This window comes from Tachypleus tridentatus, chromosome 7, assembly GCF_004210375.1.
Source record: "Tachypleus tridentatus isolate NWPU-2018 chromosome 7, ASM421037v1, whole genome shotgun sequence".
Lineage (NCBI taxonomy): Eukaryota > Metazoa > Arthropoda > Merostomata > Xiphosura > Limulidae > Tachypleus > Tachypleus tridentatus.
Genome location: NC_134831.1, coordinates 36,049,698 through 36,070,704, shown reverse-complemented (window position 1 = coordinate 36,070,704; position 21,007 = coordinate 36,049,698). Strand labels below are relative to the sequence as shown.

Genomic DNA, 21,007 nt, shown 5'->3' with positions numbered 1-21,007 from the left:
CTATTAATCAGGCACTAATGATGTGTTAACACATCAATCAGCAAAGATGCTATAACTTGTGTGTAAGCAAACAGATAAACAGTCCTTTAGTATTGTACAATGATCATGCATGTGTGTTTCCCTCTTTCAAATAGTAGAAAATATTTTTTACTAAAATTTCAGTTCACATGACCTGAGATTTCTGCAGTGCCTTGTTTTGATTACTATTATGGCAACAAGATAGCAAAGTTGTTTAGAGTTTTACTCTGAATGAAACTGCAAGTAATTTACAAAATTCCAATGCACAGTCATTTGAAGAGGATGAAGTAGGTAGTAATTATGAACCTTGTGAGCCTGATGATTCAAGAGGACTGGAGTGTAAATACTAGGGTTTTTTTTCACTGCTTCATCCATGACAGATACAATAGCAGACACTGACAGTGCACTGGAATACTGGTATAAACTGACAGGTGGCTGATTGTTCAAGCTAAATGTATCTGTCCAACTAATATTTATTTTATTGCATAGCCTCAACTGGTTACAGGTTTGCTACAAGAGGCTGTTCCAGTTGGAATATTCAAACTGCTTATTGTGGAGGATTTTTTGAATAGGATGGTTGCTGAAAGGAATAAGTTTGCTGAACAGCTATTGGAATTGAACTTCCTGTTTTTAATGCCTCTTTGACACAAGTAAGCAATAGAAGTCACTGTACATTATTGGCTTAGTGTATGAGATATAATTACTGTAGCAGTAAGTGTATGAAACCACGTTACACTGTATTCACTAAAGGTTAAGATACCTGTGTTTGCACAAATGATTGACACACAAGAACACCAAGAAGTAATGATTTATTGTTAAAGAAAACACACTTTGATTATACAGATGTGAAAAACTAAACACTTAAGAGAAATTGTTTGATTGCTCTATATATTTAACATGCAGTTTTGAGTTTTCTTCATAAATGCCTACTTTTATTTAATTTTAACTAACATGGCATTACATGTATAAGTTTTTATCTTGTAGGATTTGTGACGAGTACAAACACATTGTAGATAAAGCTTTAACCATACCAAAAAGCACTCAGAGTTGATGAACTCTAAGGTAAAAAATGAAAATAATATTGACATTTATTACATGTGATGTTACATATTATAATTTATCTATTAGTCTACAACTAATTACGTTACATACATTACATATTACGATTTCAAATAACTAGACATTTTAATTTTAATTTAGAAGATAATTAAATGTCACAATGTATTAAATTTACAATATTTGCCAACAGGATTAATACACACAAGTTTCTTAACACAAACCAATTTTGATATACAAAAAACAATACAATTTATATAACAGTTATTAAAAATAATTATGAGAAATAATTATTTATATACTAAAATTTTACAAACTCACAAACAATATTCAGTCTTCTTTCTTGTCTGGAACTGGATATTTCATTAATAGTCCAGGCCCACAACGAATAAATTAGTTTTATGTTGATACACACATTTCATTTGACAGGAATGCTAGCTAACTCTATTTGTGGTTAAAGTAAGCTGCAAAAAAATTAATTTTTTTTTGTAACATAGTTGATGGTCATTCTCAATTTTTTTTAAGTACAGATATAATCATATACATGTGTATGTGTGTGTATTGTTTTCTTAAAGAAAAATACACATAAAGATAGATATATACATGAAAAAAATCCAAAAAGGACTATGTTTGAAATGATAGTGTAATAGAAACGTGTTATACTAAGGAGTAATGTTTACTGTGTTTTTAGAGAAACTTAAAGGTAATGTTTCATAAATATAAAAAATGTTTGATAAAATATTTTTATCAAATTAATTATGTTCTAATGATTTTTTCTTTGTTAAATATTACTTTTATTTTATGATAAACACTATATATACCTTTATATTTCATATACTATATATTTCAAATTGTGAAGTATTTTCACTTTTTTATTTTTTCATTTTACAGAGTGGGAACACAAGTTGTTGATGTTAGGAGAGATAATTGATGAGTGGTTAAAAGTTCAAGCTACATGGCTATATTTAGAGCCAATCTTTAGTTCCCCTGATATTATGGCTCAAATGCCAGAGGAGGGAAGGTATGCACTACAACTATTTTAATATTTCCTCAATGTTTTTAGAATTTGTATAAGTAGTATTTTATTGCTTGTGTGAAGACAATTTATATATTATTCTTTTATCTCTGACTTTTTTTTCTCTTTATATACATATTTATGTATATAGCTTAGTATTTTAAACATCAAATATAATTATTAGTGCTTTGTGTAATTCAATTATCTTCTTATACTTATTAGTTGAAATAGAAAAATGTAGTTGTGATAAAAATAAAATGCAGTTATTAAAAACATTCCATACAGGAAAGAAATACAAATAGAAAACATATTTTTATTTGTTTAAATCTATTGTTACGGGTAGCACCACCTTTAAATAATTTTGTGGTACATTTAAACTTTAAATGTGTTCCAACATCTTAGATGTAATTATTCAAACAATTATATAAAAAAAACATCATCTTAATACTTATCATACAATACAGATGATTCACAACTGTAGACAAGAACTGGAGAGACACCATGAAAGCTGCTGTTTTAGACAGACATGTTCTGGCAGTTCTCCAGGTTGAAAAAATTTAGAGAAACTAAAGAAATCCAGTGAGTTGTTGGAACTGATTCAAAGGTAAAATTGCAGTCCTTTTGTTGAAACTGTTTAATCTCATTCAGAAGATAACTTTAGTATACTCAATGGCAGTTTTCACCTCTGGGACGTTCCCCATCATAAATTTAAAAAGTATCTATAAAAATATTCAAGAAAACAAAATGGTCATAAATTTTCACTACCTAACTTAAATAAAGATATATACACATATAAATCAAATAAACAAAATAGTTAATTGTTTTTTTATTTGTTTATATTTTATAACGCATATGTCCTGCTAAGCACTCAGCTGTTGTCACCTTCACTTCACCACTGATATATAATTTTTATAGAAGTCTGGCCAACTGTTAGGAATACCCTCCTTACATCCACTTCATTGCTAACTTTACCCAACTTTCACACTTCACATCTGTAAGCAAATTGCTAACATAAATGCACATGCCACTCATGTGCTAGATGCCATTTGTGGACCACTCCACTTTTTCTTGTGTAATTGCTTAGTTTTAAATTATATTTTGCTTTCCACAACATTTCAGTTAATGACATAATTGTTTTGCTATTATCAATGTGTTTTAAGTAAAGTTTTGTGTATATTTTACTTTTAAAATCAACAAAGTGGATTGCATATTTCCAAATAAGCTCAGTAAATTCACATTATTATTGCACTTGTGTTTAATTAAACCATCATTTTCTGAATTGTATTATATTAACACTGATAAATATTTTAGATAGTTCACACTTTTCACAATAATACATTCATTAATATAAAAATGTCTTACTTCTGAGACCATACTAACCTCTTCACACAGAAAGCAATCTTTTCTTGTGCATCTGCCTGAGAGATTTGCATTCCACAATTCTTTAGACAACTTCAACCAACACTCACTAGATTTCTCATGATTTTCACCATTACATAATGATGTTATTATGTAATAAAAGCCCTCCACCTAATATGAGCATGACATAACCTTCCTGCACTGAGATTTTCCACTGAGATTCTTCATTAATCTTCCTTAGCACTGTGTGTATTTGATGTATTTTGTTGTATTCATAACTTACAGAGGTTTGCAATCTAATAAAGGAACTTTGTTTTCTTTAGTTTATCAAACTATGAACTTTCAAGTTCATGCAACTTGGCATCTGCTGAGATGAGGAATAACCTTGCAATAGTCAATTTCCTAATTTGGCTACTGAAGACATGTTAAACATAAATGGCATGATAGCCATTGTGCATAGGGTAGTAGGTTTTATTATGCAGCCAAGAATTATTTCCCCTCATTCTGAGAAGGAATATGATGAGAAAGACAACTTTTACTGTTTGTCTTCCCCTTCTGGTTATGCTTTGAGAACCCTCTTGTCGTTGAGGAGAATTTTCAGACATCCTCATGCTATTTGGACTGTATCACTCTATCTCTCATTCCATTTTAATATATTTCCCATTCTCTACGTCACAACTCCCAACTTAAATAATTTTGTATTCTTTTCCCATCTTCTGATAATGATGTTAATATTGCTTCCTTTATAGATCTACCCCATGCCAGTGATCTTATTTCTTGTCCTTCTTGCTTTCTAATTCCTTTATCATGGCCTACAGTTAACTGAACTTCCTCCTTCTAGAGTCATAGACCTTGAAATCTCTTGCCTGTTTGGGAGCAAGCCCACTGAGGTCGATTTCACTCTCCAGTGCTTAGTTCTCTTGTCTTTGCTTAATACTACTTTCTGTGTTTTATTACCTTTCCTCTCTTCACTTCATGTAAGAGACAATTCATCAAGCCCTACTTGAATTTTCAGGCAATTCCTGTTCCCTTCTCCTTTCTGCCATAGACTGTACTACTACTCTTTCCCTGTTTACTTGGATCATTATACTCCTCCCACTTCCTATATTTTACCCTTTTCCTATCTTATCCTTTTGCTCAATACTCTTCAGCCCAGTGTCAGACTTTCTGGATTCATCAATGACAATGGAGCAGATTCAGTTGTCATGGGGGCTGGTCTTTGTGATATGCACATCTTTGTTAACAACTATCTGCAGTTAGATGGGTCATACTTGTTAGTTTTCATGGACTGTCCCTTCAATTCTTCTCTCAGTTACTGGCTGGTTAACTTCACTTCTCTCTCAAATTACATCTATCTTCAATATCTGGAAGTCACTGTGCCAGATCTATTGCACAAACAAGTCATAGAGAGGGTCTTACTTTCACCTGTTTGTGGTCCCCAATAAAACTGGGGACTGGAGGCTGGTAATCTACCTTCCACTTTCATCTGCTAGGTGGTCATCCCTCATTTTGCATGGAAAATTTCTTTACTCTTTTGTTGGTTCTTTTCCTTGGACTTTGGATGAGCAAGAATGGCATCTCAGATATGTTTCTTCATATTCCCAATGCTGAGTCTTAAAGATATTTCAAATTTGTTTCTTGAAATCATTCTTTCCAGTTCAGCAATCCTTTTTTCTTTTTAGCATTGCATTGACCTCCTATGTCTTTAACAGAACAGTCAAGGTTTTTGTGTACCATCTGAAAGAACTTGCTCTATGATTTTCATTATTGCATGAATGATTGGCTTCTTCTGTCCCATTAACAGGGAGAAGTCTTACCTTCATACTTTTCCTTCTGTAGGAAACTGTCTTTGAAGGATGGCTTGCCAAGACTTCTAAATTTCTTCTTATCCCATCAAATACCTTGTTTTTCTGGGAGTATTTTTTCAACTTCTTTCTCAGCTGGGCTGAAGCTTACCCTGTCTATCTGCAAATGATGGAACATTCTCTCACTGGGATGTGAGTCTGTCCTACTCGTGTTGCCTGAGAGACTCTTTTGTCTTTAGTAACTATAGCTTTCCTGAAACTGTTTATTCTACTGGCCATGCTCATATCAACCAGTGTAATGAATCACAGGAACCTTTGGACCTACTGTTTCTCTTCTCACAGACATTTTTGAGTGGCTGTCTACCACTTCGATACCACTATAAATGTGCACCTACTTCCACCCAAATTTTTCTTATGCCTTTTTCACCAATATATTCTTACTAGGAAGAGAGGCATCTCTGAATGACAACCTTATGTTGAACACTCTGATCAAGGATGTATCTTGACTTCAGCTTAATGTACTCAAACTTTGGCAGTACTTTGGGCAAGTTCCCATTTTCTACCCCTCCTGTTGGATCATTTAGTTATGGTTCACTCTTTAAACTTCACAGTCATATCTTATATCAAGTGTCAGAAAAGTATCAGATCCAGGACTCTTTGTTTTCAAACCCTATACCTTCTTTTTCTTGTGTCACTTCTCAATACATTTGCCTTATTGTCTGTCATGTACTATATGTTGTAAACCTCAATGCAGACCATATATCTTGACCAGACTTTGTTCTGCCCCATGGAATAGTTTATTGACTTTGGGTTTTCAGATGAGTGAGCTCTCTCCTGGGGAATCTATGCATCTGTGCTTTTACCACACCTCCATGATTTTTATTATGGGCCCTTGTGGCACCTCTTTGACTGACTCATCACTGGTTTTCTTTTTTGCCTTCTGTCTTGCTATCTCCCTTCCTCTCACACCTTCTTTCTTGCTGCAACATGTTGCTATTTGATTTCATACTTGGGATTTATCCAATCCATTACCTGTCAAACCAGACATTCTTATTTGGTGATCTTTTTCCTGTCTTATTCTTGTTGCTCATCTACCCTGTCTATCTACCAGTGTAATAGTGTTTTTCATTCTGACCTATTCATCACCATCTTCATCCTGACTGTCTCATTGTTGGCTATCTCTCTTTTTTTACAATATTTTTCAACAAAGGGTTGGCTCTCTCTACCATTGTTGGTTATTAGCCTGCCTTGTCTACCACCCATTATCTCTTTCCTGATTTTGTAAGGTATTGTCTTCCCCAGTTCTATCCATATTTTTCTCTCCTTCCATAGATATCCCTGCCCTGTTCCCTTGCCCAGTTTGGACCTTAATAATCTTGCATACTCTTACCCAGTTTCTCTGAGCCAATGGTCACCTACTCCTTATATTAAATTTCCCTATAGTTCTATTTCCTCTTACTCCTTCCCTTAGGTCACCATCTCTATGACTTCTATGCTTTGAACTCTTTCCATACCTTTTTCTATCCTCCATATCTTTTACTTTATCGTGTCTGGTCTCTTTCCTTTCTAAGACTTCAGCATTTGGGAAGGTGATTCCTCCTTCTCACATACTTCCCTTCCATTTCACAACTCCATGCTCAATCTGACTTGTTTCTTCTGTCACATTCTGTTTATGCTGTATCTTGCTACCTAGCCTACATCTCATAATTTCCTGGCTCCTTCTTCACTTCTTTCTTCCTGGGATTTTCTTCTTTGAGGGACTTATCACTATCTAAACTTACAGGCTTAGTTTGTCAACTGCTGTTGTTGGTCTACTTTTCATTGGATGTCAATATCTGCAGGCTGTTTCATATTTCTTCTCATCAAATCTCCCACCTCACCCATTCTTTTGCCTCTTGTTTTGATGGCTACTTGATGACATTTACAGACTGGCATGTGGACTACATCTCCCACTTTCATTACACACTATCTTCATCACCTGGCTGTCTCATCTCCTGTGAGTTACTGCCTATTCCAGTCTGCTATCTTCCAATCTACTTTCCATCCTTAGTCAGATGAATACATTTTCTCTATTTTACAGGATTCTGTAAAGTGGCTCGAGGTGCCACTCAGAGTACTTTTATTTCTCAAAATTTTGCACAAGTAGTATCCCACAAGTATATCCATGTGAAGCTCCTGCTATTGGGTGTCACACTCCATGAGTTTCTTTGGGTGCTCTCTGAATGGAGCTGAAATAGGTAAATCTTGCACCAGTCCCTTCACTATATTAATGTGGGATTTTAGTTTTTGTGTGATTAAATGTATATCATCTTGAAAGTTAACGTTTTCCCTACCTTAAAATACCCACTTCTGCACAAATTTTCCACTCTTCCTCCACACTTCCAGTACAACTTTGTATTTTTTGCATTCACAAGTTATGATGTCTTCATGTTGGTGGAGGGCTTTTGCTACATAATAACATTATTTATGCAGTGCTAATCACAAAGTGACTAAGTCTATTGCTCCTATCAGAATTTATTTAGTATACAATAATGTAAGGATGAAGGAAGCTATTCTTTTCATGAATCTAAAACCCCTCCTCAAATTAATCAAAAATCTAAAAGAACTTCTCAACTATAGGGCTTTGTCCGAATATTTTCTTGGACAAAAATCTAAAAATAATACTATTTTATTTTGTATTGAGAAGACTGAGGTTATTAGTGTTATTTTTGGTTAATCTTATTTTATTGTAAGGTGAAAAACAATATTATTGCATTATCACTTTGCTTTATATTCTAATATAATAATGTACTGTGATTAAAAAAAACTAATGTTTTTTTTACCAAAAATTTGATACTACATTTCTAGAAAGATTGGTACAATAAGTAATTTTGTTTGTTATTAAAGTGCAAAATTTGTAAATTTGACTTTCTATATGTCCAATGTGAAGCAGGAAATGGTTTCAACCAATGATAATTTGACTTTTTAACCATAGTGGTTAAAAAAGTCCAGATGAAAATGTATTTGTTATTGCAATAATGGCAACAATTTGACTTTGTAATAATTAATATAATTAATTTTTTTCATCATTCAAATCATAAACTGATATTTATATTCTATTATAATCTTCTCTGAATTATATTCAAAGTTGTATAATTGCTGTAGTTGTGTTATCAGCTTAAAAACACATTATATGTATTATCATAAAAGGATGAGCTACAATAGATTTGTCACATTTGTTGCAACTGATGTCCAAGGAACTCATTAAAAATATATTGGAATTGATTGAACATAATATTTTACAACATACATTTTGCATCAATTAGTGCTTTATTTTGTATTTTCATATTTTTATCTCATAGGGCTTAAATGACTACCTGGAAAAGAAACGCTTGTATTTTCCAAGGTTTTTCTTTTTATCTAATGATAAAAACTTTTAGAAATCTTGTCAGAAACAAAAGATCCAAAGAGGTGAGTTTGCAAGGAAATTGTTCTATTCCCAGTTTATAAATAGTATAAACCATATTTTAATTTATATTTTGATGGTTTATGTTATAGATTAGCTACATTTTTCAGTGTGTTAGCAATATTCACATTTTAAAAAATTACCTATTTTGTTTGCAACCCTTTGATTTTGTGGGGACTTGTTTTAGAATACATTGACAAATACGTTTAGATTTGATGCATATATGTTAAAATAAATGTGTAATATCTACTTAAAATAGACTGACTGGTTACTTTATTGAAATCTCCTTTGTTTATTTGTAGAACTCACTATTTATTTACTTATGCAAAACACATTATCAGTAAATGTACTTACTAAAGTGGATGTATAATCCTTGTAAATGCAGAGGTATTGGCTATATCGTGGTTAAACTGCAAGGTAATGGGTAAGAGCAATGATTTCTTTTACTTTTAAAGGAGCATAATTGTAGGTACTTGTCTCGCTGAAGCATCATTATTAACTACTTTTTTAACCAAGTGTTCAACTACATTTGTTTTCAGAATCTGTGAAAAGTGGCAGTTTGAAGGGGATATACGCATGTCACTAGAAGCAATTATATTCACTAACAGCAAGCATTTTTTTCGGGGATAAGACAGTTGGACAACTTTTAAAGCTTAATTGTCGTCATATATATAACAATTTATTCCATCAACATTAATCAAAATTTAAAATATTCAGCTACACTGTGCAAAGAAAACAATAAAAACTGTCAAATGGCAGCTAAAAAAGCAATCTGAAAATTATTTATCTCAGATTGCAAACAGTAAACATAGCTTCAGTGCTTAGCTTAAAGCTATTTGTATCTGTTATTGTGTATATTTTAGGCAGTAAATCAATGAAAGAATTTGATGTGATATGATAAACCACATTCCTAATTTTTTGATGATACAACATACTGGTGGAGAAAGACATTAATGAGTTAGCCCTGCTTTTGTTGTTTCCAAAAATATAAGATTTTCCTTAGTTGTTTGCTTGTTGTTATTTTTTTTTAGTGCAGTGTTTCAACAGACTTAGGAAGGTTGTATTTATAACTGTGTTCTAAATACAGTGAGGTACCAACTATAAATTTTATTTGTATAAAGTAATTCATTCATATTTTTACCACATTTTTTTAGTTTAAAGCACAAGCTTTCAGCTTAATTACCTAAGCCTTTACATGCTCAAAACATTTAGTAAACAGCAGGATCTAACAAAACAATTCAAATCACAAGTTACGAAGCAAAAATGAAAAAAAAACAACAGTAAACCTAAATAATTTTAAAATGAAACTTGTATAAAAGATGTATTCATAATTAAAAGCAATAAAATTTAAAATCTCACATGATAAATAATTACTAAAAAAAGGACTTGCCCTAAAAGACTACACATTTCACTGTTTGTATGACATTATCTTCAGGAGTAACAGTAGAGGTAATGTTGGGAATGGTTATAAAGAATAATTATGACCTGCAATAACAACAACTGTTTATCAGATAGCATCCTGTATCTGTTAAAAATAGTATCATTGAAACCTCACCATGTAGAGTGCATAGAATATGCAGCAAACTACTATGTAGAAACTGAACCTCTACAATTTGAATTGACTTTTAGTAATAATAAATATCTCGAAAAATTGATAAAAAAAAGACTGTCAAAAACTTTTTAATGAGGAAAGTACCATTAAACAGAAAAATAAACTATGGATGGTGATATCCTACTTTTAAGAACTTGGAGAAAAATGAAAAGAATAATGAATACCTTTAACATTCAAATTATGTTCAGGTGCCCGATTAACTTGTGCAATATTTTAATCAAGGTTAAGTCTAAATATCAGACTTCCATGTAAAAACACTTTGTTTGCAACATATCATGTGAGCATAAAAAGAATACATTAGAAAGACTAAATGTTTTGTTAATATTGGGATGAAACATCATCAAAGAGACTTTGCACATGCTTCTGTAGGTACTTCAGGCATTGCATTATACACTTGAGAGGAAAACCACAATGTTGATCTCAAGAATATAAAAATCATTGCCAAGGACTGTAATACCAGAATGAAAATCAATAGGGAAGCCATTAGAATTGCACCTCATGACTGTGGTCCTGCTATAGACATTAACCATAATCTTGGAATCCCCCTTCATACTTACTGATTACTTATTGTTAAAGAAATCAAACCATGCATTTCTCTGTTGCTTTTATAAAAAGTACCCTAAATTTTTATTAATTTCTTTTTGTTGATTTTACTTTTTGATGTTGGTTTTTATCTTTCTAGCATTATGTTAACAAATTACAATATTAATATGACTTGCTCCGTTTCTTGACTTTGTAACATTATTTTATTTTACCTTATTAGCCATTAGGCTTATTATTTTACAGAAACTTAGGCACATTTTATTTTAGTTGTTGCTAGGCAACTTCTAATTTGGGTTGTTCTGTAAGATTCTTTTGTTTACTAAACATCTTGCACTTGTAGAAGGCTTAGGTAATTGAGCCCAAAGATGGTACATCAAGAAAGAAAAAAAACTCGTGATGATAGTGCAAATAAATTGATTAATACAAATATGAGTACTCATTTAAAAGCCTGAGAAGTTATTTAATACTTATTGTTCATCAATTATTGTCTTACTTCCTGTTTCTCCATGTTCTTAAGGTTTTTCAAGGAACAACAATTTCTGTTAGAAGGTTTTCCTCCAGGGATAATGATAACATTATTCCACGAGAATTACAATTTGTTTCTTTAATTACCTTTAGTAAATAACACTTATGAAAGTAAAGACCTCATTTTACATTATGTCACCTAAGTGAATTTGGTTGACATAATTGTTTTGAATTTTGAGTTATCATGTAATATAAAAGAAGAAAGAAGAAATTCAAACTTTTTATTGTAATATTTACAGACACTTCCAGAACTTATAACTTGATCATTACATATGTTTGTTATTAAAGGTAACGCTATTGCTATTGTAAAGTTCTATGACCTATTGTAAAGATATTTGAAATTCCATATTTATGAACAATTCTAGCCATTCCTACATAGGCCATACTACAGCCTGCCTGATAAATGTAAACATTTTTCTACACAAGTGCAAAGATGTAACAAACAGCAAACTCTATGTATAATCTTTAAGGCCCAGTCTCAGATTATAAAAAGAACAAACTTTACAGATTATCTGGACATAACTCATATGGAGAGCAGTGAGGGTGAGAAGAGTTGACAGAAACAATATCTACCTCTCGTGCTTGAGGACAGGTAGAGAAATGGCTTTTACAGTTAGAAGGGATTATGAAAGATGGCATTCACAAAGTAAGTTCCTTTAGGTTCTGTACTTACATACAATAACATGTACATGTGTTAGAACAAGAAAATATTTTCTTATTCTTACTATTTTATAGGACTAATTCTTTTATGCCATAACAAAATATGGATTTCAATGCTATGGCAATGCTTCACTGGTCTCTGTTGAAAATTGAATGAGCCTTGTTGAGAATACTTATCATTCTTTGGGAATTTCAATATACTTGTAACAAGGGCATGTAATAATGTTTCTGCTTGAATGAACATACTGATCAAATTTGGGATATGCTAAAATAAGTCAACTGAATAGCACTCCACAACTAAACCTTGATAAAAACAGTGTTTAATACTATATATTAATTTTTTGTTGTCATGCCATGGCCCAACAAGTATAAATAATTGTCAGTAGAGTAGAGATTTTAATAAAAGCTTCACATAATGCTGGTTGGATTACCCCTGACAATTGGCTGCAGGCTTCAAATGTTCCCAAACACTGTCAAGTACACCCCAGATCATGAAACTGAGATAAATAAATTTGAAAATAGAAAAGGAAGAGGCAGAACACCTTAACACAATGACACTTGTGTGTTTTGTTTATGCAGCATTTGCAACAGAAAAAAGACTGCTATTGACCTCATGCATGAGATAAAGACCATGTGCTAAATGATAGAAAAGTGTACATTCAATTGTATAGCTGTTAAAAAAAATTAACTTTGATCTCCAAGTATTTTCAAGAGACTGAGATTTGCTAAAAAGTACAAAAACTGAATTATTGATGATCGGAAAATGGTGTTATGGACAGGTAAGTACAAGTTTGAAATATTTAGTTCAAAGCATTGATTGTATAACTGAAGGAAGAAAAGTGAAAGTTACTTACCTCAATTCATAACACCTACCATCAAGTATGGGAGGAGACCGTGTGATGGTTTTGGAATGCTTTTCTACTAATGCAACAAGAAACCTTTGCAAAATGGATGAAATAATGGACCAGCTCATGGACCATCAGTGATTAGCATATTAAAAGATTCTCAAATGATGCAATGGTCCCCACAGAGCCTTAATCTTGACCAATTTGATAAATCAGAAACTTGATGAATCAGAAACTTGATGAATCAAATGCTACTACCAAAGAAACTTTATGGGAATGTATTAGAGACATTTGGAGTAAAAATACTGTCTGCAGTTATAAAGCAAAAGGGGACATACACAGCTCATACCACAGGATTGCACTCAATATGTAAAATTCTGAAATTTCACATTTACCTTCTATTTGAAATAACCTGAAATTGAATTTATGACTTCTTGTGCTAATACACAGTTCTGGAAGAATTAGAATCATGCAATTATCAGTGTTACCTATGCAAAGAAACAGAATTTTAAGTCATGATTATCTTGGAAATATGTATGTGAGTAAGAATATTATAGAAGTTGTATTGTTTATGCATTATGTATGTAAATATTATCAATTTGAAAAATGCATAAGATATGGGTTTGTTTGTTTTTACCAGTAAGGAAAAATGTATTTAATAACATGTTTTGGATTACTTTTGTAGTTAACAATTGCTCTTATATAATGCTATTTATACAAATTATTATGCAAATAGGAAATTATTTCTTTCTATATATATATATAATGATGCATCTTTTTATCATTTATAATTAAAAATAACATAAAAATTATTCTCTTTTTATATTATAATTTTATTTGAAAAGAATATGTTTCAGCACAATACAATCAGTGTATAAACTGACATTTTTTATACCATTTTGAAGCACAAGAAATTTATAAGCCTTGCTATTTGTGTATGTGTGTGTTTTGTAAGATTGAGAAAGAAGAATATGTAAGTAATTAAGGATTACTGTATCCTGTGTGTCAAAATATATGTGATGTATTTTGTACTTGAGAGAGTAAGAAAAGTGTACTTGTCATGTTGTATCTCATTATTCTGTTTATACGGGTACCTAACTCGAAGTTTTTGTAGGAGTAGAAATATTATATCAATATTTTTTGGCAAAATATGTATTAGGAATCATTGTTTTGTATTATATTTGTATGTGAGAAGAATGTACTAGTCATGTATTACATTAAGATGTATTATCTTTATGAATAAGTCATGTTTTTATGTTGTTTTGTTTTTATAGGATATAGGTACCATGTGTGGAAAGTAAATAGATCATGTATTTTGCTAGATAGGTAAAAATATGAAGAGATTGTGTTTGTATTTATTTTATTATGTGTGTGAGAGAATATTATTTAAATCACAGGTCAAAAGTTTTTCACTTTTATAAGTAGGAAAATTGTATGTAAGTCATAGTGGATTTCAGGCATTTGTAAGTAACAAGAATGTGTAAATCAGGGCTCATTTTACTAATTTTGCAATGTTTACTGAATATTTTTGTTTCATGTATTAAAATTTTGACTATATTTAACAAAATCTGATAGGATAACATAGGAACTGGAATTTACATATTCTTAATGAGCATGCCTTGTACATTCATTAAAAATAAATTATTGCTCTTCATGGTTTGATAGGTGATATCTAGATCTATTAGATCATATTGTGAATCTCCTCGTGAGTCGTGGGTAATGAAATGGCCAGGACAAGCTATTCTCTGTATTTCTCAGACATACCGGACAGCAGACATTCATCAAGCTATAAAGAATGGACTAGAAGTATGTTGTTGATTTTACATTAAAAGTTTCACAAAAGTGATGCTTGTAAATGTAACATCTGTTGAAATATTTTGTTATTCTTCAAAACATGTAGTTTGCAGTTTGAATACTTTTAATAAGGTTTTGAGATAAATCATTTTAACAGTGGAACAACAAAATCAAATATTTTAGCATTGCATTACAGTAATTTACTTTTTTTTTTACATTGACTACAATTTCAGGCTTTGGATAAATACTTGGAACAAAACAATAGGCAGATAGAGAAAGTTGTGACATTAGTGAAAGGAAATTTTCCCCAACAGACAAGGATAACCCTTGGGTGTCTGGTTGTACTGGATGTGCATGCTCGAGATGTGTTGGCTACTTTAATAGAAAACAAAGTGTCATCTGAAAATGATTTTATATGGTTAAGTCAACTTAGATATTATTGGCAGGTTAGAGCACTTCACATCAATAACTAATAATGCTAGAAAAATATAAATGAACAAATTATAGCTTAAGATGAAGAGGTGTTGCCCAGTTTCATGATATCAATTAATATTTCTTGTTTGTTTGTTTAGTTATTTTGTAAAAAGCTACACCATGGGTGTCAAAACCTGATTTTTACCAGCATAAGTCCAGAGACATACCATTATATCACTGGGGGGCTAACATTTCTTATGTAAATGTATGCTGAAATTTGATATTAATGCTAACCATAGAACAGTTGAGATACTTAATTTTATTATTGCTAATAGGTAAAAAAATCACTTGAAATATTCACCTTGACAGGAAAAGAATGCTTCAGGTATGTGATCTTAGTACTGTCAACAGGTAAAGAACACTTCAGATACTCAGTTGTAGGCTGGTGTTACATAGAACATTTGTTATAATAAAAACAATGTATTCAGATTAACAACTAAAATAAAAGGAAATACTGGAGCCAGTTATAAAAAGTTCATGAGCCATACATGATAAGGCATACTTCTGATACAATCTTACTTCTTCTTACATAATAGCTTTCCTCTATTTGTGCTGCTTTATATATGCAAATATTTTCACTCACCACTAGTATTGAGGGTCCAAATTCACTTGTTTCCATAGGGTATTACTGTGTTGTAGCATGCAAATGAGCACGTGACAACTCTCCACCAATAGGGTGTGACACACCCTACTAGTGCAGCTGACTTTCTCTTTACTGAAATTTACATGATTCAGCACTCACTTATACACATGTATAAATTTTTTTGCTTCTTCCTGTGATTCATACTTCACTTTTTATCATAACATTTTCTGTTAACTTTACTTAGTTTGTGGAGGGCTTTTGATAATTTTTCCTTTCCTTATTATGAGTTTGCAAGTTCATGTGATTGTTACTTCACCTAGTGTAGATTCAAAGGATTTTATTCCTATTAAATGTTATGTTGGAATTAAAACTAAAGGTTCTTTCTCTAAAGTGCTGCTGTTATAAATATTTTATTTAGTGTCAGCAATTGTCCAGAGAGGATGTTTTAGCATGAATAACTGGATTATCTCTGACTTTTTTACTTAAAAATTATTCTCATCTACTCACTTCTGAGATATTAATTTTGAGGAAATATTTTTTTGTCTAGTGTATGATATGTCATTTTCAAATTGTTGCCACGGAAGTTTCCATTTCAGCTGTATTGTGAGATAGGAGTATACTAATTAAACAACTTTAGAAGCCTCTTCAATGTGGTATTGTTATACAGTTAGCTTTGTTGATAGAATTTCAGTTAGAAAAATAACAATTTTGTATAAACCATTACTGATGTTCCTGTGATGCCCGTCTTTCATTATGCATATCTTCATCTGACAACTATTGGTATGTATTTGACTCAAAAGGTTGTACAGTATTGGAATCAAATCAATCCTGTGCTGAGACAGCTCTTGGGAAACCAGCAATGAACTCCAGTTTTACTAGCACAAGCAAATAAAAGTAGTGATACATTCCACCTGAAAAGGATGCCAGTTTAGCACAGTTTAACCTTTTAGCTAATAATTTGTACCCATTGTGCAGCTTGATATGCTTGATAGACTGAAACAATCAAAATAATGTGTCTTTCTCAAGGACTTGACAACCATGACATGAAAGCACAATGTCACTGAGCCTACAGCTCCTTTGTATTGAATCTTTTGAATCTACCACACATTGAATCATATTGTATTATCTACAACTATATATGAATGAGGTTAATAAGGTTTAATAAAAGAAATAATGTGTTGCCATAAGTTAGCAACCATTATATCAGTTTTCAGTCATGTTTTCTAACTGTCTTATGTAAAGTAACCTTCATCCCTTTAATTCTTAAAGGACAAATTTGAAAATGGTTTTCTCAGTTTAAAATGTTTAGTTATAGAGTAAAATGTAGAGGTGTATATGCATATACGAACATGACACGCAGAAGTTAGGTAAAGCACATTTCTTGATAGCTCATTTATTAAGTTGTTTAAATACTACTTTATTTCTTTAATATTACCATCTGTAAAAAATGATATCAGAACATATTCTAAGTCAAACTGTGAAAAAATGTATATATATATATAGACATGCACACTAACATGTATATTATAAATGACAGTTTAATTTGAAATTTGGTCTTAAAATGACTTAAAATAAGAAAAACATTCTGTTACTTTGAGAAGTAAGACAGCAATTATGCCACCTTTTAATTTTAGGATGAAAAAATGATAACTTCTGTGATAAGCTCATCTCTGACATATGGCTATGAATATTTGGGAAACACTGTTTGGCTTGTTATTACTCCTCTCACTGATCGCTGCTAACGTAACCTCTTTGGGGCATTGCATCTTCGTTTGGGGGGTGCTCCTGAAGGACCAGCCAGGCACTGGGAAGACTGAAACCACAAAGGACTTGGCCAAAGCTGTTGCAAAGCAGTGTGTTGTATTTAATTGTTCAGATGGCCTGGACTATATTGCTTTAGGAAAGTTTTTCAAGGTAATGTATCCTCTGCTCCTCATGAAATAAACAATTTCTCACTGTAACAAATATCATTTCTACTGTATGGTAATGAGGTTAAAGATATCCACTAAAGTCACAATACAAAAATACAAGTGAAGTATTAATACTAAATAAATTGTCAGCAATACACTAGTTATGCTTTTTAAAAATGTTTGTATTAGAATCTAGGACGTACCACTTTTTGAACAGTTTGTATTTTTAGTTTACAGTTGATTGTAAATAATTTGTAATTTATTATGATCTTTAATTCATTAATATATGTATATATTGTCTTTTATAAGAAATGACATTCACAAATGTAAGGTGTTGCAATATCATCAGTAACAATTTGCTTAATTTAAGATGTGATGAAAGCAAAATTGATGGCTAACTTATATTAGAAGTTTTCTATAGATATTAATTTTTATAGAATAATTTGAACAGAGCTTAATGTTTTATTCTAAGGATCTTGCTTCCTGTGGTGCCTGGTCCTGTTTTGATTTAGAAGTTCTATCTGTAGTAGCTCAGCAGATCTTACTATCTAACGAGGAATTCTTACAAAAGTTGTAACTCTTCTATTTGAAGGAACAGAAATTAAATTAAATCCAACATGTTTGGTATTTATCACCATGAATGAATGTATGACTAACAACTCATGTTCTCGTTTAATAACTTTCTTTATCCATATTACAGTTTCACTTAACTGCTGTTTAAGAATGTCTAAACAGATTTGAAACCAATAAAAATATTTAATGTACTTTACAATCATGTTTCCAAGTCATTGGTATGTGCTTCGTATAGTATGTTCCATTTTTTTTTTTCAGTTTAGTTTTACTAACTTTTTTATTATAATGTCTGTAATATATTTAATTTATAATGTATATAAATTATGTTGTATAAAATTGTTAACTTAAATAGTATTCCGCAAACTATATTTGCCGTATATAAGCCGGTCTGAAAAGTAACACGCATTCAGGAATAGACATTACATACATATAGTGTGGTTGTAATACTATTACGATAAACTCTTCTACTTGTTGAGAATCTTTGTGGAACTATACAGAAAATGTAACGGTTAACAATGTAATAGGTCTAACACTAATGTCTCATGTTAAGTGTAAATGTATGTTCTAAGGTTTGTCGGGTTTTATTTTATTCACTTTTTATGATTACACTACATTATTAGCTTGATATCTTGTTCAGAAATAACCTAGATCTTATGGCATATTGTCGACATTAGGGCTGTTAATAAGTAAAAATCCTATTCTGAATTAGCTGTACTAATCCCGATATTTATTATCTAATTCTGATCACCATTGGTTTATTAGATCAGAAGTTAATGAATATAATAAACTGTTTGTCTTTAACAGTTTTGATGAATCAGTTTAGTTTCAAAACAAATATTCTGTAATTCATATAAAATCACATCTAATAATGATTTCTGACTATAGATGGTGGTAAAGATTCAATACCGAACTTTTAATTATCAGACGGTCACTGCTTTCATTTGTTGAAATGAAAATAGGTCGTTAGATGTCACAGTATCTCGTAAAAAATTGTATCATGAAAGAAAGCTTCTTCAGTCGCCAGTCACACATCAAATCCCATAAACGTATTTTGAGGATTGGCAAACTAAGTTTTAAAACTGCTCTGTTAATGTCACGTAAGTGTGTGTCCCATTAACATCACTGCATATGGGGTTCTGAATACTGTTCCTAATGTTTTCCAATGGCACATAGATCTCATAATTTAAATTACATACAAGTTATTTGAATTTTAAAAACAAATTTTCTATAATTCACACACGTAGATATCGAAATTGATATTCTTTTTTTATTCTATCGTGTAGAAATTGTTTACAAATTTTGTAGAAAACAAACTCTTAGTTAGATTTATTTATTATTTCCCTCATCATCATGACATTTTTTATTATTATATTCCTTAAGAAAATATAAACAAATTGAAAAAAAGAGAAGAACATTGATAACAAGTGAATATATATCATCACTCATCTAGATTTTTCGGGGAAAAACTCGACTTTTATTTTCAAAACACATGTTGGAATTGGACTTTTGTGTGTGAACTTGGTATCAGGCTAACTGTTTGTAGCCCTTGTTTCTTTATCCAATGCTCATTACAAGCTTTTCCAGCCTGTTCACACGAAACCTTTGTATAACTTGAATGTCAACTGTACGAGAATTTCGAAAGTATCGAAACACCAGTGGTATCAGATACATATGTTATAAGGGTGCAGAACATCTTTCATACTTCTTTTGGAATAATTACACTCATAGTGTTCACAGATTGTAGCTACAAGCATTGGTATTAATTAATATAGCAATATTGTTGTAATAACTAATGAATGTTCCATAAAAGAAAATGTGAAAGGTAAAGTAATATTTCCTAATCACGCAGTAGTAGACAAGGCTACAAACATTAGATGCAGTAGCACAGCATCATGTGAGAAATAGTAAACACCAGACACGACAGAGTAAAATAAATTATGATTTATTTCTTAGGAAATGTGAAAGAAAACAAAGAAAGCGTAATAACATTACCAGAAGAATATTTGTAAGAGATGTGACCCTGGTCGTGAAAATCAAGTTTGTCCCATAATAGTGTTAAATGAAAATAAACCTATAGCAGAAAACCTCATAAAATGCCAGAGATAGACAAGTGTGAAACATATGTTTGAACAAGCGGTAACAGAGGGCAGTATCAGTCATTATGTATCCCCGGTTGCATAAGGTCCTCAGAAGAACGGAAAATTAAAGTTTGGGGAAGAATTTAAAAAGTGATTGATTGTTGTAACAGTTGAAGACATTTATCTGTTACGTAATATACAGGAAACTAAAGAAATGTCAGTTATTGATAAAAGAAATAGAATATCTAAGACATATGATAATGAAAACAGTATTAAACCTGAACTAAAAGTTAGATATTCCTGCTTTTCTAGGATATATAGGATTTTGTAGTAGGTTTACACCACATTTTGAATTGTTGGCAAACCTCTGACTGAGCTAACTAAGAAAGAAAGAGAAGTTATTTGGGCAGATAAAAAACAAAAAGCTTTCATGAAATTAGGACACGCTGCATTAAAATCACTCATTTTAAGTTATTCATTTTTAGTTACTCAGGCGTTAGTAAATAAATTATCTTAAACACAGATATTTCAGGTTATGCTATAAATGCAGTGTTGCCATAATTAAATGAAAACAAAAAAGAAACATCCTTTAGCTTATTACAGTAGACATTTACGAAAAGCTGAAGTAAATTACTCGGTCTCAGAGGCAGAGTAATATGCCTCTGTCGGACCTAAATTTAGATTTTGCATCACAGTTTGCTGACGATGTAGC

The 21,007-nt window shown here is 31.4% G+C and overlaps 1 protein-coding gene across 3 annotated transcripts; it reads left to right on the top strand.

The window, feature by feature from the left end:
- Positions 1-1,968: 1,968 nt before the first annotated feature.
- LOC143255432 (dynein axonemal heavy chain 12-like) lies at positions 1,969-18,959 on the top strand. Of its 3 annotated transcripts, XR_013030649.1 has the most exons (7): positions 1,969-2,095; positions 8,595-8,703; positions 11,886-12,024; positions 14,549-14,689; positions 14,911-15,123; positions 17,369-17,648; positions 18,117-18,959. XR_013030649.1 is itself a non-coding variant. In XM_076511090.1 (6 exons), the coding sequence occupies exons 3-6, from the start codon at positions 12,004-12,006 to the stop codon at positions 17,474-17,476; spliced, it is 483 nt and encodes a 160-aa protein (XP_076367205.1). In that variant the 5' UTR covers positions 1,969-2,095; positions 8,595-8,703; positions 11,886-12,003; the 3' UTR covers positions 17,477-18,102. The 3 variants fall into 3 exon arrangements, 2 of the variants coding, with proteins under 2 accessions (XP_076367205.1, XP_076367206.1); XM_076511090.1 differs by lacking the exon at positions 18,117-18,959 and having other exon boundaries at positions 17,369-18,102; XM_076511091.1 differs by lacking the exon at positions 18,117-18,959 and having other exon boundaries at positions 14,911-15,095; positions 17,369-17,493.
- The last annotated feature ends 2,048 nt before the right edge of the window (positions 18,960-21,007 follow it).

Bases quoted from the DNA above. Each gene is read 5' to 3' on its own strand.
- LOC143255432 (XM_076511090.1), top strand. From the start codon at position 12,004: ATGAAAGATGGCATTCACAAA. The intron at 12,025-14,548 runs GTAAGTTCCTTT...ATGGTTTGATAG, and splicing joins TGAAAGATGGCATTCACAAA to GTGATATCTAGATCTATTAG. The intron at 14,690-14,910 runs GTATGTTGTTGA...CTACAATTTCAG, and splicing joins CTATAAAGAATGGACTAGAA to GCTTTGGATAAATACTTGGA.